Below are 27,577 nucleotides of genomic sequence, written 5' to 3' on the forward strand. Positions count from 1 at the left end.
GTCTGCATCATGTCCTCTTTCTCCTGGGTCTTGGCGTCCACATTCACGCTCCTTCTTCTCAAACTTCTGTTGCAGCTCATGGTGCTCTGTGATGGGGAAATTAAAGCAAGATTTTATTAAAACGTGATTTTCATTGTAAGAAGATTGTCCCATTCCATTTATAATCGAACAACCACCTTTTCTCATTTTCTCTGCCTGCTCCTTCCACTGTTTGACCTCATTTCATTGAACCAGCCTGCAGAGAGAATGACCACACGTAATTACTTACAGCGTCTCCGCGAACGACTTCACTGATTGTTTTTCTGAACATAAAGGGGAGCTATTTTTGACCAACGCTGTCAAACACATGGATTTCTACTTCAGCCCTGTTTCTACATTCTTCAATCTGTTCCATGTTTACGTGTCCGTCTGTTCAGAGGAAAATCGGTGCACTCACATCCGGACAACATTCTTCACGTTAAAATTCTCCAGTGGTGTGACGTCAGGGTCATGACCTTTATCATTCTGCAAGACCATCTGCTGGACGATGCGGTCCAATAGCAGCCAGTACTGTACAGTGTTTCCACTTCTCTTGTCTGGACACGGAAAGAAAGAGAGCAAAGAAAGCAAATTTCCCATTACTCTTCCATTCAGTGTTATCGGAGAAAATACTGATTACACTTGGATCCACAGTGGTTAGATAGCCTAAAGGAGGCAAAATAATTAAAGGCTACAACAAGATGACAAATGTATTTCCTACTGATTAGTGAAATTTCATCAGTCATATGGGGACAAGATGTTAACTAGTGCCTTATAAGCTCACAGTGCACAACATGCGGTACTGCTGTTATACTTTACTGTGGAAATTAAAAGTGCACTGCATCAAATTTAATATATAATTGTTTTATTTTTCCTTCCTAAGTTTGCAGATTATTGCTAACACTGGGGTGAAACCACATCACTGGTTGTGGCTCACTCCCATTTTTATTTCTTCAAAAAAATGCCTGAAAAACACAGAATAGAGGAGTGAGAGTTAAAGCAAAAAGCCTCGTGCAGTCATGTCTTTAGTGGCTCTTTCACTTCAAATCCATTGAAAGTGAGAGGTAGGGAAAATAGTTACGGAACTAAATATTAGCGTCTGAATGAATACAGATTTAGTTTGGCTGGGAATGTGCTAATCCACCTTCTGGACAGACTAATCAGGACAAAGTCAACATTCTTATTATATAATATTTATCAAGCCTGTTTGTCCAGTCACAAACAACTAAACTTACGTGGCATGAGCAGACAGTGATGCAGGACAGACATAAAGTGCGGATATGCATCAGTGTGGCTCATCTTCTTCCGGATGAGATCAAAAACTTGCGTGGCACTTTTGGTGTCTACATGTACCTGGATAAGAAGCAGAAAAAAACCCAAATGAATAAACATTTGTTCCTCACATGATGAGTAAGGGAGAGATGTTTCTTTTCCTTACCGACTCGAAACGTTTTGACACAGCCAGCTCATCATCGTTCCGCAGCATCTCAAAGTAGTCTAAATGCCTAAAAGTGTCACAGAGAATTAAGTGATGAACTCGCACACTTAGAAAGAGCAGAGTATTAATGTTGACACACATTAGTTGGAAAGACTCTGAAATCTACTGTGTTGTTGTTGTTGGGGGGGTTCCAGGATAATGTGTAGAGTTTAAAGACGAGGACTCACAGTATGTGTGCTTGTGTACTTCTTTAGCTGCTTTAGCTGTTACTGATCTGTAAATGTTTACAGACACCACTTTGGAAGAGATTATGTTTTGGAGCGAAGTTGCACCTCACCTGTCTAACGTGGCGTTTTCATGAGAGCGTAGCTTATCGATCACAGGTTGGATCCCCAGCATAAGAAATTCATATCGGAGGTGAATACGGAATTCCAAACTAGTCTAAAACAGGGGGGGGGGGAAACAGCAGTAAGATACTGATGCAAGCAGTGCTTTAAAGAGCCTCTTGAATAAGTGACTCCTGTGTGAAAAGATGCATGAAAACAGTATATATTACCTCTCCAGCTCCTTGACTCAGCACAGCATTAATAAAGGACATGATGGCTGTTTTCAAGCTGACCTCATCTCTGTACCGCCCCGTACTCCGGTCCAGATCATTTACAAGTGTCTGAGAGATGAAAATCCAATACAGATGATTAATACTTTCAAGCAATGTTGCTTTTAAATTGCTTTACGTCTCTGTGAAAGATTTAAAATCAGAGCACTGCCCTCAACTGCTCCCACCCACCTGGAAGCGCGTCCTCTCGCAGGCGAAACGCTGGTAGTGCAGCATTGACTCCAGGATTTTTTTTGTGCCCGCCAGGCACCAGACATACAGCACCCATGATCTCCAAGACTGCCACCTTTGTCTTAATGTTTTCTGTGGCCAGGCTCTGGGCGATGATGTTGATGCTCTCGGAGTGAGCGAGGACGTGGGCGCGGCCCTGCGAGTTGTTCATCAGAGCTTTGATGCAGCCGATGAGAGACGTGTGGATCTGTGATTCTGTGGTGTCATAGTCCATGCTTTTCAGGAAGTTCAGGATACACGTCAGGCCATCCAGATCAATAAATCGAGTCACAAACCTGAACAGAGACGTCATTGCGGTTTACAGAGATGATCTTAGCGCTTAAGGAAATACTAATTATACCATAGAAGTATAGTGCATCGATAATACCCAAGTTTTTGGGTTAAAACTGCAGTGAATGTTCCTTGTGTCCTTGTGTATTCTTGCAGTACAATGAATTCATATTCAGTAAGTGTTGAAAATGAGATGGTCTCCTTTAATGTTCTTTTATATCAATGAAAAACCTTTACGGGTGTTCAGTTTTTTAAAGGGTGCATTTCCATACGAGTATGAAGAGCTGAAAAGAGCGACAGACGCAGCGATGCAGGTTAATAACAGGGGATATGATGACAGGTGACATTTAAAAAGAAGGGGGGGGGGGACTGAGTTTAGATACATAAACTACCTGGGCACATGAAAAAGAAAAATATATCAACAGCTATCAGCTTGCACGCTACAGACCTCCAGTTTATTTACTGCGTCTTGGTAGTGTGCAACATCAGATACTTACCTGATAGTCATGTAGCCTTAAAACTGAAGCTCTATAGCACAAGCTGTTATAATTTAATGTGTTCATTTGTTTTTCATCCTTAGGATCTGCCATAGTTTTTAATATGGATGTGAGTGTATTTATTTGCTGTTCTAAACTTTTTGGTCACCTCATAGGTTGGGTCCTCAGAGCCGTCTTCAAGTTCTCTATAGTTTTGTTCCTCTCCTCCTCATCCTCTTTCTCCAGAGCGAGGAGCGTCTTTCTCTGTTCAACAAAAGATTGAACATCATAAAGATCTGAGGCCAAAATAAAGTTAATTTTCTTAATGATAAACAGGTCACAAAAAACAAAACAAATGTCAATAAGGGGGAAAAAAAAAAGTGTAAAAATCTGGTTGTAATATTTCAGCACCACAAACGTGCAAAATGTTTAAAAGTCATCATATCTCATCACTACATTACATAAAAGAAAAGACCATTTAGTAAATTTAAAAAAAAAGACATCTCGCTCATGTTACTACTTACAGCTGCCATTGAATTGAGCTGATCAATGTAATATTCTGGCCAGCTAGTTGCACTTTTGTTTTCTTCTTGTTCCTGAAAAACAGAAAAATGAAATACATTTCACTGTCATCAAAGTAGACAAGAAAATTAAAATGAAGGAAAACACGAGGCATTAGCTCATAAATATTAACTGGGTATGATTTTCATTTTTCAAAGTTACATAAGAATGTGGTTTGGAAGGACATATTTCACATGAGAAGAAAAGTTATTTGGTTCATGTCACATGTTTGAATACCCTGAAGTCTAACTTCAAAGCAAATTATTTTTTTCTCCTCTTTCCGTCACTTTTCAGATTGATTGGCTTTGAAAGACACAAACACAGACAAATGGACAGGGAACAGACGGACTGGAGCTTAAATAGCCACCAGCCAAAAACGAATCGAGAGCTCAAAGTAGGGCGACACAGATATTCAAGCTATTTTATCCTCCAGAGCTTCACTAAGTTTCAGGAGGTAGTGAAAAATGCCAAAATACGAGTGCACAGCTGCTTGAGAAAATCGTGAGATTAGCAAATGCATGTTTAAACTGTGGATTAAGGACATGGCCTGACTTATGGTGAGATTAATCTTGCTCACAGGCACGTTTGCATTGCAAGTTTAAAGGAGGGGGGGAAACAAAAAACAAAAAACTTGCTAGGCACTTCTGAGATGATTTCATATTTGACTTAAAAAGACTACTAAAACACTGAGGTTAAAGTGACTTGAAGCTAACCTTGGCATGTACATAAAAGCTTTCTTGGCTTTCAGTTTAACTCATGCTCCATTAGGCACAAGTGAACTGTGACCATCAGAAACTAATTGGGCGTCAGTTAATACAGCAAGCCTGTAGAGATTTGGCCGCTCTTGGTCGAAACTGTGGGCCTTGGCTGGTCTGCAAGGTTTGTGCTGTGACAGGAAGGACTGATCCTGCTGTTCCACTCAAGACCAGTGCCAGCTTGACCAGATGGGTCCTGGAAAAGGTCCAGTCAGTTTGAAGAGGCGAAGGAGACGCAGAGGTGGGACCATTTTTACATTTAAAGAGTTACTCCTTTAACTTCTAAGTCAGCGGTCAGTTTATTTAGAGTTATGATGACAGGCTAGGAGTGTATTTTGAGGGGTTTGTTTTTTTCACATTTGAAAAAAATAAAGGTCAGAGACACATTACGAAATCTTAAACTGTGCATTTAATAGTTAGCCCGTTTCAGAACTCAAGAAGTTAAACTTTTCTTTTGTCCTCACGTTAAAATCTGAAACCCAAGAAAGAAAAAAAAAATCTTTGCTGACAACCAGATCAGTAAATCTTCTTCTTGGCAGATGATGTAGCCTTGAAGAAAATGGACAAAAGACAAGAGACAGGAAGCAGATTGATTCTCTACAGCATGATTTCATCAGCTCAGGTGTCTGGCCAAACTAAACAGCTAAAGCTTTGAATGACTTATCTCCTCCACATTCAGCTTGACTTCTGAAGCCAAGAAACAACTGGTGGAAAAAGAGCACCCTCATCACTTGGGCTTTGAGTGCCCCGATAATGACCCATCTTCCTCCTTATCACCCCCTCACTCACCCACCCGCTGCTCACATACAAAAGAAGCACCTGTGGAAGTGAAGCCTTCCTGTTTGCTTTGGACAACTAAGTGCTTCCTCTTTTCTCTGCACGCACGCACGCACGCACGCACGCACACACACGCACACACACACGCACACACGCACACACGCACACACACACACACGCACACACACACACGCACACGCACACGCACACACACACACACACACACACACACACACACCCTTCCCCTCTGAATCTCTGATGGTGAGTTTTTATCTGTCCGAGTTGGAGCCAAAGTTTGCTGCAGAGTCAGCAATATTGATGTCTATTCTGTCTCTCCTCCCTCACCCTTATTCTGTAGGTCCACACTGCATTTAAAAAGGTCTGACTCACCTAAATCCTCCCCCATCTTCCCTTTAACATAAAAGAAGTAAAGCAACGATTCTGAGGTTTATTTTTAAGGTGCACTGTGATGCTACTGAAATAAGGCCACTAACTGGGGCACAGTAGATGCAGGAGCATGCAGCACTCTCCATCACTTGCCTTGTTGTGACTGACTAGTTGATGCTGTCTGCAGCTAAAGTAAGCCATAAGTGTACCTATACTTAAAGTATGTGTCCAGCGAAAGAGGAAAATTTGACGTGGCTCCTCGAGCTTCTCGTCATATCCAATAACTTAACTGTGCTGGAAACGTACCATTTCTGCAAAGAAATTATCCATCAACATGAATACACACTTTTGGCTCAAACAAATCTTTACAAGGAGTAATTTGACATTTTGGGAAATACACCTATTCAATTCATTGCCAAGAGCTACATTTGTTTCATGCATATTTAAACTCTCTGGGCTGGCTAAAGCAAAAGCAGGAAGAAAACTGACATTTCAAACAATGGTGATTTTTTTTTTTTTTGCTCTGCTGTTCTGGCCTAATAACATCTATGCCTTTCTGCAGCTGTTTTATCTGGGGATTTACATAGTGCACACACACACACATAATCTAAATATCCAATCCATCTGGCTAAATCCCAGCACTCCTCACCATCCAGTTTGTTACCAGATGTAGGAAAAGATTAATAAATCTGCATGGCCCGTCTGCATACTAGTCAGGACAGGATATCCTACACCCTCATACCTTTGGCCTTGAAACACTGCTGTAAAAATGTGTGGGCACATTAAGAGGTAGCTGAACTTGCACTGAGCTAAACCAGAACAGGCGTCTGCATTTTCCTGCATACTGAGGATGAGTTGTTATGTGGAGAAACAGCTGACGTTCCTTTTATCCGGAAGGCCATAATGAAACACGACACTGTCACAGAGTAGTAGAGTATATGTTGTGTCTACATCAATGCTTTGAAGGGATAGGTGTGTTACCTAAAAGAGAATAAAAAAAAAAATTCAAAAATATGCCTTCATTTTTGAATCAGGCAGGAAGAGAAGAAGAGAAAAACCACGCTGTGTAGGAGGAAATGTGCTGTCAAAATTTAAAGGGAAAAAATAGGAACTTTGAAATCTTCAGAACTTCATCATTTCTGACAGTACCTTCCCTGTTAGTGGATTATCTAATGTAGGAGGCCAGATTTAGCTTTCCCTTTACTCCCTCTACGCACTATTTTTATATGCACCTCATGTAGCATCCGCTCAAGGAAGTTATTCACAAAGGAGCTCTTTTAAGTAGAAAAGATTTACTTTGTAGCGAGGGAGAAAGTGACTGTAACTCCAGAGATGTATAACAGAACAAGGGATTAATGCAGGGATATTACAAGCACTTTGTGGAATGGGAATGATGTGCTTTGTTTGAAATGTTTAGCTGTTTATCTGTTTGACTGATAATGGCTTGCATAAGCAATACATTAATTGGCTATACAAACAGTAGGCAGATGCAATGAAAATGAGACCAAGTTTTGATCCTAATAAAGTCTGAAATGTAAGTTACTTATTTCTTAAAGCAAAATATTGGGGATACCAGAACTACTTCGGTACTGTGGGGAAGGCATAGTACCGAAGCCTCTACATTACAGGAATGGTTTGATAATTTAGATGAGAACACTGCAGACTAACCGGTTTCTGGCAGAAGCCTTAAATATACTGCACTGGCGTAGTATCAAACTTCCCTCATGTCATTTAGCCACTTCCCTCTTTTGTGAGAGATTAAAACCAGTACAGACGTACGTCAACTTTAACTGCTAGTTTCCATCAACACACCCTTTCAGCTACCCTTTGTATTTTAATTATCTGTCAAGTTGAATTCCTAAGGAGGCACACTATTAAATTAGCAAAAGGTGGTTCACAATGCTATGTCCTGAATATTACTGTAAGCAGTGACATATTCACTACATCAAAATAAAATAGTCTGCGGTAAGCATAGGGATCCAGCGATAAAAGACTCAGAAAACACACAGCTCAAGGGATCAACAAATCAATGAGGGAGGAGATTACATAAAATTGGCTACTGGGATATTTGTAGCCCCCCCCCCCCAAAAAAAAAAAAAAAAAAAAAAAAAAAAAAAAAAAGGCAGACAGCAGCGAGTCTATGAAGGCTGATACGGTGTAATGTGCTATGCAGCCAACAGAGATCTGTTTACCTTCTTTTTGCTGCAGTAGATTTGCCATTTCTTCTCTGCAGGCAGTGCGAACATGGCTTCCCTGTGTTTCTCTGTAAGATCAAGCTCATCCTGCAAAATGAAGATGAAAAAGGAGAAAAAGGTTAATGTTAATGTTGGTGCTGAGGACTCACAGTAACAAATCTGTGAATGTTAGATTATGAAACCCGTATTGATAACTTGAGTGTTAAAATATCGAGCATCATTCTCAAAACCATCATCCTGCAAATTTACAAACAACTGACATCAAACCAAACAAAACATAAGTGAAAAGCAGCTCTGCTAGCTGTTTTTAGCTCAATCTCTTCATAGTATCACTGGATGGTCTCATCATATATTCAGTGCGATTTTGAAACAAATCAGATGTCTTCCCAGCTTTAGATGTGTGAGTAATGGGGAAAAGATAAGGTGTGGTTTGCCTGCTCAACATGTGGTAACAAACATCTGGAAACAACATGTGTCACAATGTATAAAAGACATTTCACAGAGGCGCGTAAAGGGTGCTTTTGGGAAGCGTCTGACTAAATACCAGGGAAAAAAAACTGACTGAGACATTATCAGCAAGATCTGTAACTTATCTGAGGAATTTATGGGTTTTTTGTGCTGAACTGTAGCTGAATGACTATATGTGAAAGAGGCAGTGGAAGTTATGGGAAGGCTGTTGAGCAATTTACCTCCAGGAGAAATGGTATAGCAGGCAGTTTTAAATATGTGTAAACACAAGATGATTGTTTTCTAGTTGACATTTAAGCAACAAATAGAGATTATGTTAACGCAGTTTACCCAACAGAATAATTGCAAAATATTTTAATGACAAGTAGTCATCATGGGACGTGCCTTTGGGGGGTTTCATTTGCTAAAGAATGTAGGCCTGGTGAATCAATATGTGCAATGATCAAGTCCCTATTGACGTCTTCAGTAAAAGGGCCACGTGTGTTTGGGGAAATGACTCAATTACTCCCTAAATCATAAAAAGCATGTATGTGTTTTATGTTGGGTATGAACGCATGATAGGAAAAGTAGCTTCACCTGACTGTCAGAGTAAATTTCAAATTCAAAGGTCGAGTCTGATCGTAACAGAGCAGATGTTCAAAATCTGTTTCCCCAACATGAGCCTTTTTTCCCCCCAGCAAACCCATTCTGATTATACAAGCACATGGTGGCTCATACTGGGTGAAAAGAAAAGCACGTGGCTGTTTTCTTCTAGTAAACAGAGCAACTGAAAGCCTCTTTGTCGTTACACTCAACGTACTCAATTATGTCTTCATAAAGAGTGGTAGACAAAAACAAGCAATTAGCAGATGGAGGAGGCCGAGGCATTAAGAGCTCCTGAATAAGGCCTATTGATGTGCAAAAATGTCATGCTTAGATTACTGTGGCAACCATGAGAGAGGAAACGGGGCCAGAAGAGAGAGCGAGAGAGGAGGGCACGACAAATTAGAAGTGACAATAAGACAGGGGGGGGGGGGGGGAAAAGCAGTCTGGCCCTGTTATTCACAAGTTAGTGTAAGTTTAAACAGGGAGGAAGTGGCAGTTTATTTGGGAATGCCTTAAAATGTAACAGGGTAAACAATGTAGTAAGAATATATTTTAAAGCCAATTTAAAACATCCACTGAAGTCAGTTTGGAAAATATTTCAAGTATTTCACTGTAAATTGTCTTGATTTGTATGGTAGGGTGGTTTTTAAAGGTCATAATTATCCCATGGTGGCCCAGTGGTACAGTGCTAAGTACTGGCCTTTTATTTTAAAGAAGCGCTGGAATTCAAACTTGCTGGAAACCTTTATTTACTTTTAATACTTTCATGACAATAAAAGTTCCAGTAAGTAATCCTGAATAAGACACATCAGGATTACCTACTGATTTCTGTAAGTGTTTAGATGTGCAAAAGTCAAAAAACAAAATGGAACAGTATCTTACCACCAACTCGGCGAACATGGTATCCAGCTCATCATTTCCCGGCATGGGCAGTGATGGCTCCATGGACTGCAGAGCAAAGTCATCCCGCAGTTTGTAGGTGATCTCTGGATGGTCTCTGTTGTTAAAACAACAGAAGATGGCGGAGAAGCCGCCGCGACCGCCGCTGCCGCCACCACTGCTACCCCCACCACGCTTCCGAGGAGGCATGGCGATCCAATGTCTAACTGGTCAGGCAGGGAGGGTGGGAGGCTCCTTCAGGACCTCTTTACAGCCTCCTCCACCTCAGAGTTTGGCCTCCGTCAGAGAGCACTGTAGACACAAATAGGGGACAGTGAGTCTTGACCAAATTAGAGTGACGTATTGACCACATTAGTTAAACTGTCCATCCATCCATTCTCTTCCACTTATCCTTATCCTATCCCAGCTATCACTGGACAGATCGCCAATCTGACGCAGGGATAACACAGAGAGGCAAACGACCATTTCCACTCACATTCAAATCAATTTTATGTGGGCAATTTAGAATCACCAATTAACCTAACCAACTAACTGCATAAAAGTGGCTTACTGTTTTTGGACTGAAGGAGGAAGCCAGTGTACCCAGTTAGAGTGCCACAGAGAAAGATCTTGGCCAGATGGTGGAGTCAAACTCAGTATAGCTTAGGAAACTCAGGACCGTCTTACTGTGAGGCAACAGAGCTAGCCACAACCCCATTGTGCTGCATAGTTAAACTGGCTTTTCAAAAAGAATAAAACACAATTAAGACAAACAATTTGAAAAGTGCTAAAAACAAAGACTGATAATTTCTGTTCTCTTCAATTAAACCACAGCAAGCTTCCAGCCACAATTGTACTGTACTACAACATGAACCTCTGATTCTGCTAATGTTTAATGAGGTAGGGTCATGATTTTTGAAAGGCAAGTACAATGTCCTCTGCCCCCAAAAGACTCGGTTATATCATTTACTCAATAGAGCCCTGCAATGAGAGTGTGACACTTGAAAGGGGTAAGATAATTTGACTGGATTAGAAAATTCAGGTCTTCTCATGTCCACTCCCTCCTATTCAGGATTGGCTTTGCTCTGAAGATCTAACGAGTAGTAATTAGAAGGGAGTGTTTACAATGACCGTGGCGAGCAGTGTGTGATACCTTCTGGTCTTTAGAGACTGGTTTGGTCAGTGAGGGGGGAAAAGCTAAAGCAGGCCTTTTACTAATCTCCGAGCTGCTGTACAAATCACTCTGCATACTGACCTAATGATGGGGGAGATTTAAAACATTTAGAGACTATGTCAAACTGGAATATACAATGGTTCAATCTTCCTGATGATCCAATCAAGTGACTCTCCTTTCTGGCTGCTGCAGTACAAGCTACACATTTGGTTTGGTCTGTAGCAGCTGTAAGTTTCCACAGTAACGTAGGAAATGTGCACAATCCTGCTCAACTATCTGGCCTGCCCATCTATCACAGATAAAAATACACAGAGTTCAGCTGTCCCAAACGAGCAGCATTGCTGACGACCGTCTCAATGAAAGTTTTACAAGAGGAAGATTATTAAAAAATGAATAAATAAATAAATAAATACAAATCTGGGATCATTTAAGTAACCCCTCCCCCCAAATACTAGAGACAGTATATTTTAGGTTCCTGTTTGACTACTTTGGTTCTGACAAAAATATCCAACTACCAGATTTGTCCAAATTTTAATAATCATGACAAGATAAAACCTGATGACTTTGGAAATTCCCCAACACTTCCTCAAGTGCCATTGTGATGTTAAAATGCTGGCTCTGAGGGACAATCTGTAACAGCTAAACTTTCAAAGTTTAAATCTTTAGTCTTGTTTAACCTCCTAGGACCTGGTTTCCACATATGTGGACATCACATTTTGGGTTGCCTGGACCAAAATACATTGCTCTACAAAGGCCTGATATCCACTTACAAGGACATTATACTGACACTGTTCTATCAAAATTTCAAATGAATGTCTTCATATGTGGATCTCATTTTTCTCAGGAGCAAAAATCAGGTAAAAACAGAAAAATAATAAAAAATAAAAATAAAATCAGGTAATTCTTTGTTTTTACATTCATCAGGTCCCAGTTAGGGGTGGGTTTTTATAATCGATTTATCGATTAAAATCAATTCTGGCTTGGATTACGTAAAATCGATTCATTAAAATCCTGAATCGATTTTTTTAATATAAATTTATTTTGCCCGAAATGCCAGAATCTCTGGTGAAATCTCACAAAATTTCAACAACCACCAAACAGCTAAAACAGTAAATGAGAGCAGGAACACGGATTCTGCACAAAGACTTAAACACACAGTGCAGCCCGCGGATCAGAATCAGTTAGATGTCGAATTTCTCACAGTCGGGGCGGAAAGCCGACAGCCCGCTGATTCTGATCTGTCGGCGGGTCTGCGCTTTGTGTTCACCTCCTTTATGCGCTGATTCTAAAGCTGTTAGTTTGATGTCTCTCCAAACAATATTGACCGAACCAGCAGCAAAAGAGGATCCAAACTACGCTTCACAAAAACATCGCCATGTATTCACTCTTACTTTTACTGTTTTGCTTCGACCACGATGCACAGCTCTCTCTCTCTCTCTCTCTCTCTCTCTGTATGGTTTTCTGCATTATTCGCTTGCTTGTTACGCACAAGTCTACCGTTGTTTACAGCGCTATCGGCCGACTTTTTTTTTTCCTGTTTTATATACTTCCGAAAAGAAAACCTAATTTCTGCCGTTCAATGCTGAACAAATTTAAAATTTTTAAAATTATGCAAAATGCAAAATGCTTAGCCATGTCTCTAATAAAACCGCTGTAACTTCAGAGGTAACGTTCATATGTTGATTAATGGTTTTCTTTCGTTTTTGATGTACTGCAGAATATTTTTATAAAATCCCAGGCCAGGAAAAATCACCTTCATGTGTTTCTGTGTTTTATCTTCAGCTACTTTGACACAAAGGCATCTGCTGTGACGCTCACACCTTTGATAAAGTCTTGCGTGTGTCAGCTTCCTTTTTATAGATACAAAAATATGTAAATGTACTAATCTGAATTATAATATTTCTGACTGTCAAAATTTCCCATATTCAAATCGAAGTGAATCGAATCGAATTAAATCGAATCGTGGATCGAATCGATTCTGGACCTTGTGAATCGGAATTGAATCGATTCTAAAAATCAGTGACGATACCCAGCCCTAGTCCCAGTCAGCCCCAATACCAAAGAGAAATTAAAAATGCATGCCATGAAAGAGCTCGGGTCTTAGGAGGTTAAGACCAGAGCCCTTCAGTCATCTCACTCAGACTGTACTTTGACCTGTGACCAGCCTGAACTGTGCTTGAAACATTTGCCTCTCTGCTTTCAGCCAAGGGTGACAGATGCTAAGGTTGTTGCTAAAGCCTCAAAGTAAAACATAAGGGAAGATTTTAAAAGAGAAACAGACATCAAAACTCACTAGGAACCCCCCCCCCCCCCCCCCCCCCCCCCCCGAAAAACCCCCCAACAACCTGGAACACATGTACAAGTATAATAATCATGTTAAACATGACAAAGAGAGAAGAAAGTTGCAGAGTGTGCTCGCCAACCCGATGGTTTATCTTCAACAAGGAAATCAAGTGCACAAAGGACATATCTGCTGTCTGGGAAATAAAGATGAGATGTCCAGATATCCACAAGTATGCTGTCGTGAGCATACCACAAAAATATCTCTACACTGTCCCTACACTGTGGTGTGAGGCTCAGCATCATAAACCACAGAGGTTGTGCTGAACTGCAGAAATGTCTGGACGTCTTGTCGTGGTGACGAATAGTCCAGCAGATTATAACCCTGTTCACTTGACCTTTTCCAGTGATTTCCTATAAGTCAAATGCTCCACACAGACTGAATGCATCAAGTTCAGTGTGAAGCATTTTTAAATTTAGTCTGGTCAGGTCACGTCCTTAGCGGTAATCGAAGATTGTGGGTCGCTATTCTCAGCGAGCCGAGGAAACAAACTAGTTATTTCTTCCAAAGGAGAAAGTGAGGGCATTTCCTATGGCAATGTCTTTGGTCAACCTAAATAGGGCCCGATAGCATCACTGTCCCATTTTTGTCACTTTTTGGTTCATATGGGTTTCCTCTATGCAGCAGCAGTATTTTTTTTTTTTTTTTTTAAATGAAGGATGTCAGCAACTTTTTCCAACCACCAGAAAAATTTGTCGCCTTCTATTATTTTTATTCTTAAGCACCAAATAACTCCTTTAAGATGTGCCGATTCTAACAACAACAAAAGGAGCAAACCTCTAAAAGAGATATAATTAACACAAGCAGTAACATAAGATATAATTTAACTTTTAAACAAATTGTTTTTTAAAATTTTGTCTCAAGGCAGACTGCGTTTATAACAAACTGCTACTCTGACAAATCCGAAGCACTAGATACTTGTCCACATCACTGCTTTTTGCTCTTGAAAGCCAACAAACTACAATTAACTAGACAACCTGTCAAACAATACTAGTCATAACATGTATTCCACTTTAACAATAATCACTCTTTTCTAAAGAAAAAAAAGAAAGAAAGCAAACGTACCGAAATATACAACAGAGTGAATGAAAAGCATACAGTACCACTAGAAATACACAGTGCCTGAGGCCAAATGGCCACACGTGGGATAAAGTACATAGCAGCTCTCTTTTATTAACACGCTGAATAGTATATTTATTTTGACACATCCTTGACTTTTCTAAATTGACTACTGGAGGCCTCGGCAGCAGCTGCTTGGCTTCACACTCACCATCTATTCTAGCATGAAGGGAAGAAGCCTTTCAAAGGCTTCTTTGACCATATTAGTACACAAAGCTGCCCATTTTTTCCATTAGCTAAACTTTGTTTAAACTTGTGAGCCAGAGTGGGACAAAGCTGATCCCCCCCATCCAGCTACAGTAGCCAGAGGATATGCCACGACTCACCCATGCGAAGAAGGTCACCAGGAGTGTTTGAACATGGAGACCATCTGATGTCTGTGAAGACTTTGTGCTGGAATTGTTTACCCTCTGAGACCTGAGTGCGCTCACATTAGTCCCCGGAGGCTGTCTGTCAGACGGTCAAGGTGTCGAACCTAACGGAGGCTTGTTGCAACAGGACAACATTCCTCTCATAGCCAGGTGAGTCTTGTGACCCTGAACAACACCCACACAACAACACGTTCCACTGTCACCTGCTCTAACTGAGAGGGAGCAACAGATTATCTTTAATTACAGGTCACGTACAGCCTAGCCAGCTGAACTGATCTTAACTGTCCAAGAAGTAACAGCCAAATTAGTGGTCATATCCAGTAATTATCCATGTAGTATGTCTGAAATGTTAAGAGTCTGAAAGTTGATGGTGGTGCCATGTAGCAGTCCCATTGTTCATATGATCAAGAAGAATGCTATTCATCCTGAAATAAATCAAGTCGTGGACTTTAACAGAGAAACATCATGCCTTTTGTAGGCAGATGCATACAGATTAACCCAGATTCTTCTGTACTCCTTCATTCATACACATCCAATAATTAGATCCGCCCACCCATTTCCTAACAAACACTTCTCTCTTTGTGTAAAGGAGATTTCTGTCTGTGGATAGTCTCGTTGTTTTCTTGACCATGTGGTTTGGCGGGTGACCTGGCATGAGTCCAAACTGTAAAAACAATCCCAGTGTTTGCGAAGTGAGTGTGAGCCCGCCCATGGTGCCTGCCCAAGACCTCTCCATTAAAACCTGCACAACTGTCAGGTCCACTGGAGAAAAGGCAGAAGTAAGAAGAGCATCTTAAGCTAAACACAAGGAGGCTCACGTTACTAAACATGTGCAGGGAAAACTAAAGAATTTAAGGATGACCTGACACTTCATCCAGCTGTCACATCTTTCTTTGTTGATTTTGTTCTGTCAGTTTATTAACCTCTTTAGGATTCTCTGCCGTTAACCGTAAAAGGCTCAGTGTGCCAGATTTTCCTGATGCTACATGATTGACAGGTACAGAAGTCGATCCAAAATTAATTGTTATAAATCAGTAGCCTTGTTTAATTTTCACACAATAAGAGGTCAACTTTAAGCCGATGCTAATAACCCAGATTGTGCTTGACTTGGAGAAGGAATTCAACCTTGGAAAGAGAACACAGTGGACAGCAGTGTATTGAAAACAGATGTGTGAAATACCTTCTTCTGCAACAGCTGGCATCTCTCAGGAGTTTCTAGCTTTGAGATGTAGTTTTAATTTTTTGATTTGTACAGTGAATAATATTCACCTAAATCACAGGCTGCATTCATGCTGAAAGAGATGAGAATCTCTCCTGTGTTTCTTTGGTAAGGCCAAGGAAACCTTGAACAACATATGTATTAAGGCTCTACTCAGAATCAATACACAGAATATATTTGGCAGCACTGTACGTCGTCTACCTTGATTTAGTTGAGGAGATTTGGCAACAGGATAACAATATGTAATATAATTATAATCTACCCTTCTGTCCTTCAGAGAAACATCGAATCTCTCCTTGCATCAGGGACATCCATCAAACAGTGTTCTTGAACTCCTTACAGTGTGTACAGGGTGTTAATCAAAATAGTATTTCTCCTAGAAAAATTGCATCAGTATAATGCTGTTCTTACACAATGTCTTTCCACTAACCCACAAACATCTGTTGCATCAACATCTAAAGAGAGCCCAAATAATTTCATCAGATGTTTGTGAAAAAAAAAAAATGGCACAGCTGGTAGAAGCACGGTTGGCTATACAGGGTATAGCTGTAGCAGTGTTATGGGCGGAGCAGAAAGGTATTTGGTGCACAGAAGTTTAATCTTCTTTACTGATTTAGGATTTGGGATGGATCAGACTTACGATTTGATGATCATCTTGCCAAAGTATTTTCAATGCAAAGCAACTACAGGTCATGGACACAGCTATAAGATGCTGCTGTACACAGCAACATTTCTTTTGAAAACTATATCTGCTCCACTGATACTGGAGGCACAGTTCATGGTTTGCCAAGTGCACTCTCTGCAACATGCTTAACTAAAAGCCCAAGGATTATTGTGCCCTCCACTGACAAAAATATTTTGGATTTGTATGGACAGCTGCAAATGAAGCTGAGGACATAGAATAAGGTTGGAGGAAGTAATTTTGCCGAAAAACAACCTTAGCCCAGAGCTGCTGAGCTATTAACCAGCAATCAAACCAGTATTTCAACACCTTGCCCAACTTGTGCAAATGAAAAATGATTCAACGTCAGAGGCACATTTGGTCACAGTCACAACATTAACAGCATTAAGAGTGGCATTAATAACATAATAACATTTTGTAATGTAGCTTTAGTGTGTGTGTTGCTAAGGTTTTTCTCCTAGCAAGAAGGAAATGTTAAATGGTTTGTGACTAATTTTCCCTGGTTTAGATGTGGTACAAATGGCATAGTGGTATCTTGCACAGTTGGATACCATACATAGCTATCATTGTGCCAATTACTTAATGGCACCCCGAGCACACAATGACTAAACAGATGATAACTTGGACACTTATCAGAAAATAACTAGGCCGTGAGAGAAATGTTGACTGGCAGGTTTAATGGAGATTAAAATCAACCGGTGTCCATTGGCTGCCAGTCAATGGAAAGCCATCAGAAAGTCGGTGTCAAAGCTGCAGTGTTACAGCAGCAGAGCTATCTGCTCTGATGTGTTTGTGCTCATGTGCATTTAAATTACACGACTGCATGTCGAGATATGACAAAGGCATTGCCTCTGGAGCATTAATGTCACATGGCTGAGGGAGCAGTGCTGAAGTGGCTCTCAGATTACAGGATTAACATAGAGAGACGCAAAGCGAAGAGAAAGGGATAACACAGAGACAAAGGAAGCGATTCTTCCATGGGGTGATACACTTTACAGTCATTTTACAGGGCTGTGGGTTATAAAAGCTCTTGTAGCACTTTGAAGTAGTGAAAGTTAATGTTTCAAAGTTAGTCAGGACTGTGACCATAAGGAATGTAATGTGATTCTATTGCTGCGGTAGTTTTTCCTGTTTTATGATGACATGCTTATGTGCACAAATAAAACTGTTTAAAAAAAAAAAATCTGTCAGTGGACTCTTTAAGGCAAATTAGATCCATATGAATGCTATAACCCTGGATATAACAACTAATGGTAAACAATACAAGTAAATGCTATTCTGTACTCCGAGACAGCAAATTCGATTACCTATGTTACATAAAGGTAATCTAATTGTTTTGTTTGTTTGTTTTGAGTACACAGGCTCATGATCTTCACACACTTCTGGAGACAGTACTCTAGTCATAGTCTATGATGCATCTGAAGCCACAACTACTTTCAAAAACAGAAAGATGTATACACTCACATTGAGGCTGACTAACAAAGTGTGAACAATAAACTCTGTAAGTGAATATCTGATTAGAAGACTGTGATAACCTGACCTGTTTTGTCTAGCATTATTTTATGAACAAAGCGTTGTGCACACCCAGTGATGATAAGCAGCTGTTTATCACCAAGTTATTCTGTTGTCTTGGAAAGATTCAAATCACTGGTGAATCTAACATGTGGTACCCTCTAGTTCTATACAAGCTTGTATTCCTTTATAGAAACTCCAACAGGGAAACTGACTGGATGCTCACCAAACCATATTTTGACACAAGCAAAAAATATACTTTGAGAAACTGGGAGTGTACAGATAATGCTGGGAGGACAGAGATTAAAAAGCAGGTTAAAAGGCTACTGCACTTTCCACCAGCAAGGTTGCCAAACTTGTTCTGCAGACAGAGTCTTCAACCCCCCACTCTTAAGATCTTAGCATTTTTGAACAGGTCAGGCTTTCATGGAGGTTAGACTCGGGACAAAGATGGAAAATACTTGAACATGCGACAGTATCCATGCCAGAGTTTCATTGCTGTCATCTCGAATTCTATTTATCGACTACATTCAAGATAAAAGGAAAAAGAACCGCGCAGTTTAAAAATAGCATATAAAACAAGCCGCTCATTACACCCACTTCATGCCCTTATTAATGCACCAGTGTGATTTGTATCCACAGTATTGATGTAATAAATCAAAGCAATGCACTAAGGTGGGGTTACACTGTGTCTCATCACTGACATCATTATAAATAAATAAAAATAAGTAAATTGTTATTTTAAATGTTGGTGACAGCTCAGAAGTTGAAAATTACAGCATTCCCAGAAATGATTTTATTGTGAAAAGAACTGATTGGCCAATGGATGAAGGAGTACTTTAGCTCTTTTGTATGTAGGCATGCAGAGGTCGAGAGCTTGAGAATCATTAAACTGGAGGATCAATATGCCCTCAATTTTGAGCAGCAAGGGCAGACAATCAGTGCCATCTCTGAAACAGTTCCCACGTGTGCATCAGTATCATAAACAACTGCATCACTGTAAATAAGCAGTGAGATCGAAGAGAGAACAGCAAGCAATAAACAACTGGTGAGTACAAATATAAATCCCCCAGTCTGAAAGACAGCTAGCGGTCCTTATAAGGCACCGCTAGCTGTCATCGTGATCTTTCTGTGTACTGCAAAAGAAAGATTCATGTGTGCCACAGCTAGGCACAGTCCAACACCAATCACATATTTATTCCTGAGTAATGAAATGTACAACCTCACAGATCATCAATAACAGGGTGGGGACTGCGCTGTAATATTTTCCAGGATACCCTGAGCTGCAGCCGTTTAAAAATCCCTACCTCTTCCTCAGTTGCCATGGCAACCAGAGCGGTGGGTGACCAGTGCAAGCTGGGTGGGAGGGTGATTTAATGTAAGCCCCTTCCAGTGCACATTACCCTCCTTTTTAATCTGTTCTGGATGCTTATAAGGGAGAAAATAGGATTGTCGCTCTAATTCATCAGACAAAAACAAATAACAAAACCATTACGGATTACAGGGTTAAAATCTAGCTTGCTATCACCCAGACGCACTGTAAAATCCACACAAAATTACAACTACTCTTTTGTAATCCATGAGTCTATATAGTATTTATGTGATGTGTAGTGTGTAGCCTCTCGAGAGAGGCTGCAGAAGTGAGACTGGAATCTGAGAAGGATGGGCAGTGGCAGGAAACGAGCGAGGAGAATCAGCGGACCCCTCCACGCTCAAGGTGACATTGCTTTCATTGACCTGATTATCTGCACTCCACTCCCATCATGGAAAAAGTATGCCATCCTCTCCCTCTCTTACTCACTTGATACTGATAATGGGCAGCAAACCAGGGAGAGAAGCTGGTGGGAGGTAGCACCCTGTAGCCACTGTGTCTGTGTGTGTGTAAGCGCATATTTCTACCAGCACCTCACCCTATCTCCAGAGCAGCCTTGTCATTATGGGGCATTCCCCGCATACACAGGACAACTCTCCCACCGTGAAATCAGCCGTGGGGCCCGGCAGGAGCGACCTGTCATCCTCCCCTTCCCCCTCGGTTACTACGGCAACACTGTTTTTCTGCACCAACACCTCTTAATTAGACAGACGTGACACATTCACCTACGTATTGGTGAGAGGAATCCAATCCAGCTTGTGTTCTGGGGAATGATAAAGCACACCAGCAGCCCCGACTCCCCTCACTCACACGCTGATAGCCTCCAACTATCTCCCGGTCACATGCAGTCCACACTCAAACATTTCAGCCAGCAGATAGCCGGCTTCGGCTCCTCACTCCTTTTCCTTGCATTCGTTTAATTATAGGGTAGAATTGGAAGATGCATTTTGCTTGTCTTACCCTGTCCAGGAGAGAGCTTGCCTCTGTTGTGCTCTTGGCATTCCCTTTATATCCTCAATTCACTGCAGTATCCAGCTTTCTGCACTGTCGACAGAAAAAACTATGCCTGTACACAGCATGCAGTGGAGCATTTCCTGCACAAGGTATGTAGTCCACGCAGGTTCAAAGTCATCTGGATGGGGTTTAAGTGGCTAATAAGTACCTTCACAGAGGCTGTCAAAGGAAAATCCCAGTTAGGTTGAGGATGTGTTTCTGTGACGGCTGCAGGGCAAACAAGGGATAAACTCGCCGTACATGGAACGAGCTGCTGCTTGAGATCATGCACACAGCCAGCTGGCTGGCGAGTACTTCTTTCGTATTCTCTCCCTCCCTAGCCTCCTTCTCTCTGCCTTTCTCTGCAGAATGCCGTGGGGGCAGAGGGAGAGGCACAGATGTTACTGGCTCCAGGCCACACCCCTTTTCAACACTCCTAGTCCTAATAGGATACAGGCGGGCCGTGGCCACCGCCCAGCTCGCTTCCCCACCCCCCCCACCGATACCGGCTGTGAACAACTTCTTGAAGGGTTTGCTTGAAGAGGGCTTGTTTGAAGAGCTGTAGGAAGAAAAGAAGGCTATGTGTGGTGGAAATATGTGACAGGGAGAGAAGAAGGATGCTATTCATGTGTGCCAGGGATGCTGGAGGAATGAAGCAATGTCCGAAGCAATGTCCAAACGAAAGAAAGCAGAAGAGCTGAACTGCTTCTCATCATTATTCTGAAGTCCTGTGTTTAATAAAACACCTTCAGTATATGCAACACTGCAGTCTCGAAACAGTGATAACATCCCAAAGAATTTTAATCTAAACAATGTCAGACACTCCCACATGATTTACTGCACATGTATCATGAGTGCATCTCAGCTAATTACTGCCTAACAAAATCCAGCATCCATAAACATTCCTGAATTGCAACACTGTGACTTTTTTTGTTCAGACACCAAAGTAATAAAATTGCATATGGAATTTTCTGAGAATGACTTTCATGAAATTACAATCAATTGCACATACAGTCAGAACACAGTGTGACAGGAATTTACCTTCACTAACGTAAAAAAGTAATAGTGAGCCATCAGTGAGGTCAGAAAAATTTGAAGTCTTAACCCTCTGGTCTCTAACCTGGCCAACGGTGGCCACTTCACTTTTCGGTTTTCAACCATTTTTGTTCTGTTAATGCAAATGGAATGAAACTTTCCAAAGGTGTGCATTTTATTAAAATTTTTTATTTTTCAACATCAGCTCCTTAATAATGTCAATAATATTCACTATACACCACATTGTTCCCGTTTTACTGATCGTGGCCATTTTTGGCCAATTGAAACCCATTATAACCACCTTTTTTGATTCCTTGTTACTGGCAGTACTATAGCATGCAATTTAGGTAAAATTGCTTTCATTCTAAACTCAACACATGAAAATTGTAGTTTTTCATTTTTTCTACCACATGAGATCCTTGGCCCATTTTCTGCCAAGCAAGCAATTTCATGTAATATTCTTGGTTTCCACTAGGTGGGGTTGATGGGTTACCACACTCCAATGGACCAATATAATGAAACAATTTTGACATAGGTTTGGTCTTAAGGATCTGATAGTTTGTGTTTGTGCATGACATTGCAGCACAAACATGTATTTGCAAGATAGACTGGAATAAATAATGACGCATCAAACATTACATAGGCTGCAGTGAATTCCTGTGGATGCAGGATATTGAGCTTTGAGGTTCCCAGTCAAACTTAGCTTTGAAGCACATGTGAAAAGCACTTTTACTCTTGTATTTTTCATAAAAAGAGACCATACCCAAAATATTAACTCTAGAAACAAAAACAAAAACAAAAAAAACCCCAATCACAGGACATTTTGCACAGTTCAAACCTGCAGCTGCAGCGCAAACAACAACAAACACTGTTTGTAAACGTGTCCTGGAGTTTATGCAGGTGCAGACGTTGCTACTGCTGTAAGTCAACCTAACAGCTTCCAGACCATTTATTCTGGCAATATGGCAAGAAGGTGGGAGTGTCCCCCCCCCCCCCCCCCCCCCCCCCCCAGAGGGGACAAAGGGACCCCCTGATGATCCTCTAATCGCCTGAGCCAAGGTGTGAAACTGGGTGTGAACTCTGGCTGATTGGGAATCACACCCAGTTCAAAGCGTATAATATCTAAATTTGAATTATATTTTGGTTTTCATGACTAGGACTGGTGCTAATTTAAAAAATCAAGTCAATGAAAGTAGAAAAATGTTTTAATATATATGAATTTTATAGTATTTTGAAAACGTAAACATGGGTGGCCATTTTTGGCCACGAACAAAATGAGAGGGTTTTTTTGTTTTTCTGTCACTGCACAAAAAAACCAAAGATACATAAAACTCATTGATACTTTTAATTATTGCTATGCATCTAACCTCCATCATGGTTAGAAAATAAATCAGTTTGCATGTATTATTTAGGAAAAAAATGGGGATTTTATGCTTTTATCCCTTTATCCCTTTATCCCTTTGTAAATCATTAAAATTATGTAATTTAACTGGTATTTAAAGGGTTAAAAGTCTGGATTTGAATTAAATTTTGGTCTTGATGAACAGCGCTGATACTAATCTAAAACATCAAGTCAATGAAAGTAGAAAAATGTTTTAATATATATGAATTTTATAGTATTTTGAAAACGTAAACATGGGTGGCCATTTTTGGCCACGAACAAAATGAGAGGGTTTTTTTGTTTTTCTGTCACAGCACAAAAAACCAAAGATACATAAAACTCATTGATACTTTTAATTATTGCTATGCATCTAACCTCCATCATGGTTAGAAAATAAATCAGTTTGCATGTATTATTTAGGAAAAAAAATGGGGATTTTATGCTTTTATCCCTTTATCCCTTTATCCCTTTGTAAATCATTAAAATTATGTAATTTAACTGGTATTTAAAGGGTTAAAAGTCTGGATTTGAATTAAATTTTGGTCTTGATGAACAGCGCTGATACTAATCTAAAACATCAAGTCAATGAAAGTAGAAAAATGTTTTAATATATATGAATTTTATAGTATTTTGAAAACGTAAACATGGGTGGCCATTTTTGGCCACGAACAAAATGAGAGGGTTTTTTTTGTTTTTCTGTCACAGCACAAAAAACCAAAGATACATAAAACTCATTGATACTTTTAATTATTGCTATGCATCTAACCTCCATCATGGTTAGAAAATAAATCAGTTTGCATGTATTATTTAGGAAAAAAAATGGGGATTTTATGCTTTTATCCCTTTATCTCTTTATCCCTTTGTAAATCATTAAAATTATGTAATTTAACTGGTATTTAAAGGGTTAAAAGTCTGGATTTGAATTAAATTTTGGTCTTGATGAACAGCGCTGATACTAATCTAAAACATCAAGTCAATGAAAGTAGAAAAATGTTTTAATATATATGAATTTTATAGTATTTTGAAAACGTAAACATGGGTGGCCATTTTTGGCCACGAACAAAATGAGAGGGTTTTTTTGTTTTTCTGTCACAGCACAAAAAACCAAAGATACATAAAACTCATTGATACTTTTAATTATTGCTATGCATCTAACCTCCATCATGGTTAGAAAATAAATCAGTTTGCATGTATTATTTAGAAAAAAAAATGGGGATTTTATGCTTTTATCCCTTTGTAAATCATTTAAATTATGTAATTTAACTGTGATTTAAAGGGTTAAAAGTCTGGATTTGAATTAAATTTTGGTCTTGATGAACAGCGCTGATACTAATCTAAAAAAATCATGTCAAAAAAAGTGGAAATTTTTCTTAATATATATGAATTTTATAGCATTTTGTAAATGTAAACAGGGGGTGGCCATTTTTGGAAGTTTTTATGTTTTTCTGTCACTGCACAAAAAAACAAAGATGCATAAAACTCATTGATACTTTTAATTATTGTTATACATCTAACCTCCACCATGGTTAGAAAGTAAATCAGATGGCATGTTTTATTTGGAAAAAAATTGGGGTTTTGTGATTTTTTTCCATTTATGAGTTCCTAGGATTATTTGATTTAACTGGTATTTAAAGGGTTAAAATTATGAATTTGAATGAAATTTTGGTCTTGATGAACAGCACTGGTACTAATCTAAAGAATCATGTCAAAAAAAGTGGAAATTTTTCTTAATATATATGAATTTTATAGCATTTTGTAAATGTAAACAGGGGGTGGCCATTTTTGGCCACGAACAAGCTGAGAGGAAGTTTTTATGTTTTTCTGTCACTGCACAAAAAAACAAAGATGTATAAAAGTCATTGATACTGTTAATTATTGCTATGCATCTAACCTCCATCATGGTTAGAAAGTAAATCAGATGGCATGTTTTATTTGGAAAAAAATTGGGGTTTTGTGATTTTTTTCCATTTATGAGTTCCTAGGATTATGTGATCTAACTGGTATTTAAAGGGTTAAAATTATGAATTTGAATGAAATTTTGATTTTCATGAACAGCACTGGTGCTAATCTAAAAAATCATGTCAAAAAAAGTGGGAATTTTTCTTAATATATATGAATTTTATAGCATTTTGTAAACGTAAACAAGGGGTGGCCATTTTTGGCCACGAACAAGCTGAGAGGAAGTTTTTATGTTTTTGCTCTCCCTGCACAAAAATAACAATGCATTATAATCAATGTTGATGTGGATCAATTACATGCCCCAGACTCTACTATTAATAATACAAGAAATTTCAGTAGCAATGCAATTATATAAAATTGCGAGATTTGAGGTTGTCTTCCAGCTAGTGCAGTGGACAAACAAACTGGTGTTTAAAGGGTTAAAAATGTAAAAAGTAATAATAATTTTATATTTATGAAAAGAACTGAAGTTACTTAAAAGCTTTATGCAAAAAAAATGGCAAAAAAACATAAAAATAATAAAAATTACAGACCTAATCTGTAGGTGGCCACTTTTGGCCACGAACAAGCTGAAAGGGTAGTGATTTTGAACAGGGTCAGAGGGTTAAAGGAAATTTGTCAGTCACTTAGTAAGAGTTTTCTGTTAAGTATTAAAAAAAAAAAAGACTTGTGAAACATGTAGAACAGCATCATCTTGATTGTTTTGACATTTTAATGATGATTCAGTTAATTATTTAACTTACTGTTAAATTCAAAGACTATCGATAAAACAGACCTTATATAAAATATGGATGTAGCTTCTGTATTTGAAAAGTGAAAACAATGAAGAAGCGCTTTAAAAATGCATTGTTCCTAATGGCCTGTGGGGGGTTACTCCTCTGCTTGCAAAAAGAAGTCTGATTGTACAAATTTAAAATAACTGTACAGCTCACTTATTATGCGAAGAAACACTTATTCACTTATGAAATTTATGCTCCAAATCACTAGTTTCAAACTTTATGTAAATGAAATTCCATTTAGAACAACAGACAATAAACCTACGTATGCGCTAGGGTGTGGCTCCCTACTGATTGACACCACTACCTTATGGGTGTGTAGTGTTCTCGATTACTCAGTACGATCCAACCTGTGCTTGTGACATCTGGTTTTAACAAAAAAAGATGGCTTCAGCCAAATTGCGCAACTCGAGGCTTCAGAATGGTAGTCCACAAACCGAATCACAGTGACCACGTCTATTTTTATACACAGTCTTTGGATCAAAGACATAAAATGATCTCAGATAAAATAACACTGCTTTTTTTTCTCCCCGCATAAGGGACACTCACTCTAAGCTTTGTTTAAATAGAATCAAATGTTCCAAACCAACAGCAATAAGCATATGATGTCGCAATATGAAAATTTACTGTGGCGTGTTGATTCACCTCTGACGTAATGTTTGAAAACATGTCATCTGTACTAATGACTATTTTGTCCATCTGTTTTCTTCAATGGAGAAGGCGACAAAATCAGACATGTTCTCATAAGAGAAAATTATCTACCTGATTTAGACACCCGGTTCCATGCAGGTGTAGACAAAGTGTCATCAGTCAGTAACATCTAGCCATTCATCCATTTTCTCCTTATCCAATTCAGGGTCACAGGGTGCTTGAGCCTATCCTAGTTCTCACATTCACACCTAAAGCCAGTTTAGATTTGTCAATGAATCCAATCGCATGCATGTCTCTACAATGTGGAAGGAAGCTAGAGTACTGTGGGAGAACCCACACAAGCACACCGAGAACATGCAAACTCTACACAGAAAGAACCCACCAAACAATGGAATCAAGGCAACCACCACACCAGCACGCTCTCCCCTACTTATTAACTTTTGTTCGTTACAAAACAAAAAACAAAACAGGTGAGTGAAGCATTACCAAGCCGTTTCATGAGAGTGAAATCTCTCAGTGCTTTTGTTGTATATTATGTTATTCAACACCATTTTGAATCTCCATAAGTAGAAATATGGCAGAAACACAGTAGGAGTATTATATGCTTTGTAAGTGAAACTATAACCGAGACTATGAATTTACTCTGCTTGCCAAGAAAACTAATTCTAAACACACCCCTGCCAAAAGGAAGTCGCACATCAAACCTAAAAGCAACATTTAAACCTTGACAGCTGCAAGCAAGCTTTAAAAATGTTGCCCGTCTTCGTCAGAGTTTAGTAATGTCACTTTCCCTGATTTCAGGGTTTTCAAAAGTTCAGCTTTCCAGCAGCTGCCTTTCCCTCTCATCTGGACATGCCAGCATGTAAAGCCGTCTGCAGCTTTTAGATCTCTGATCCAGTCACATGTTATGGCTAGATGATAGAATACTTTATCTTTTGAAGCTCTTCAACCTTCTCACTGCGGACTTTATAGTTCCACGTCTGAGTTTGCATTGTTGATCCACATAGCTGGGCTTGTGTGAAACAGTTTATCTCTACAGGGCTGGGGTAACAGACATCAGTGGCAGGCCGCGCCGGTGCAGTCATGAATGGATAACAGTGGAAGCTGTACAGTGCTGGGTAGCTGCCTCTGAAAAGAATGTCGTGCAGCTGGAACAACAGACAGGTCCGGTTCCCATGGACGGCTCCTGTTCTGATGGGATGGATCTGCTGTGTCGATAAAAAGCCAGGACCGATGTTTTGTTGACCTTGTGTGCACCAGGTGTAACGGCCAATGTTTGGTGTACTGAGGATGGCAACGTTTTTAGTAACATTCGGTATTACTGTCCTGCATTTCT

At 39.7% G+C, this 27,577-nt stretch overlaps 1 protein-coding gene across 1 annotated transcript in view; it reads right to left on the minus strand.

Moving 5' to 3' along the window:
* LOC146501606 (disheveled-associated activator of morphogenesis 1-like) overlaps positions 1–20,400 on the minus strand; it is a 28,929-nt gene extending 8,529 nt beyond the window's left edge. Inside the window, 15 exon segments of the mRNA XM_085134346.1 lie at positions 2–38; positions 40–86; positions 177–235; positions 437–575; positions 1,254–1,371; positions 1,457–1,523; positions 1,794–1,897; positions 2,013–2,123; positions 2,244–2,306; positions 2,308–2,578; positions 3,219–3,313; positions 3,574–3,645; positions 7,722–7,811; positions 9,660–9,968; positions 14,617–20,400. Coding sequence (XP_084990472.1) covers positions 2–38; positions 40–86; positions 177–235; positions 437–575; positions 1,254–1,371; positions 1,457–1,523; positions 1,794–1,897; positions 2,013–2,123; positions 2,244–2,306; positions 2,308–2,578; positions 3,219–3,313; positions 3,574–3,645; positions 7,722–7,811; positions 9,660–9,866 — 1,480 coding nt within the window. The 5' untranslated portion in view covers positions 9,867–9,968; positions 14,617–20,400.
* Positions 20,401–27,577: the final 7,177 nt, after the last annotated feature.

This window comes from Neolamprologus multifasciatus, chromosome 15 (genome assembly GCF_963576455.1).
Source record: "Neolamprologus multifasciatus chromosome 15, fNeoMul1.2, whole genome shotgun sequence".
NCBI classification, from domain to species: domain Eukaryota; kingdom Metazoa; phylum Chordata; class Actinopteri; order Cichliformes; family Cichlidae; genus Neolamprologus; species Neolamprologus multifasciatus.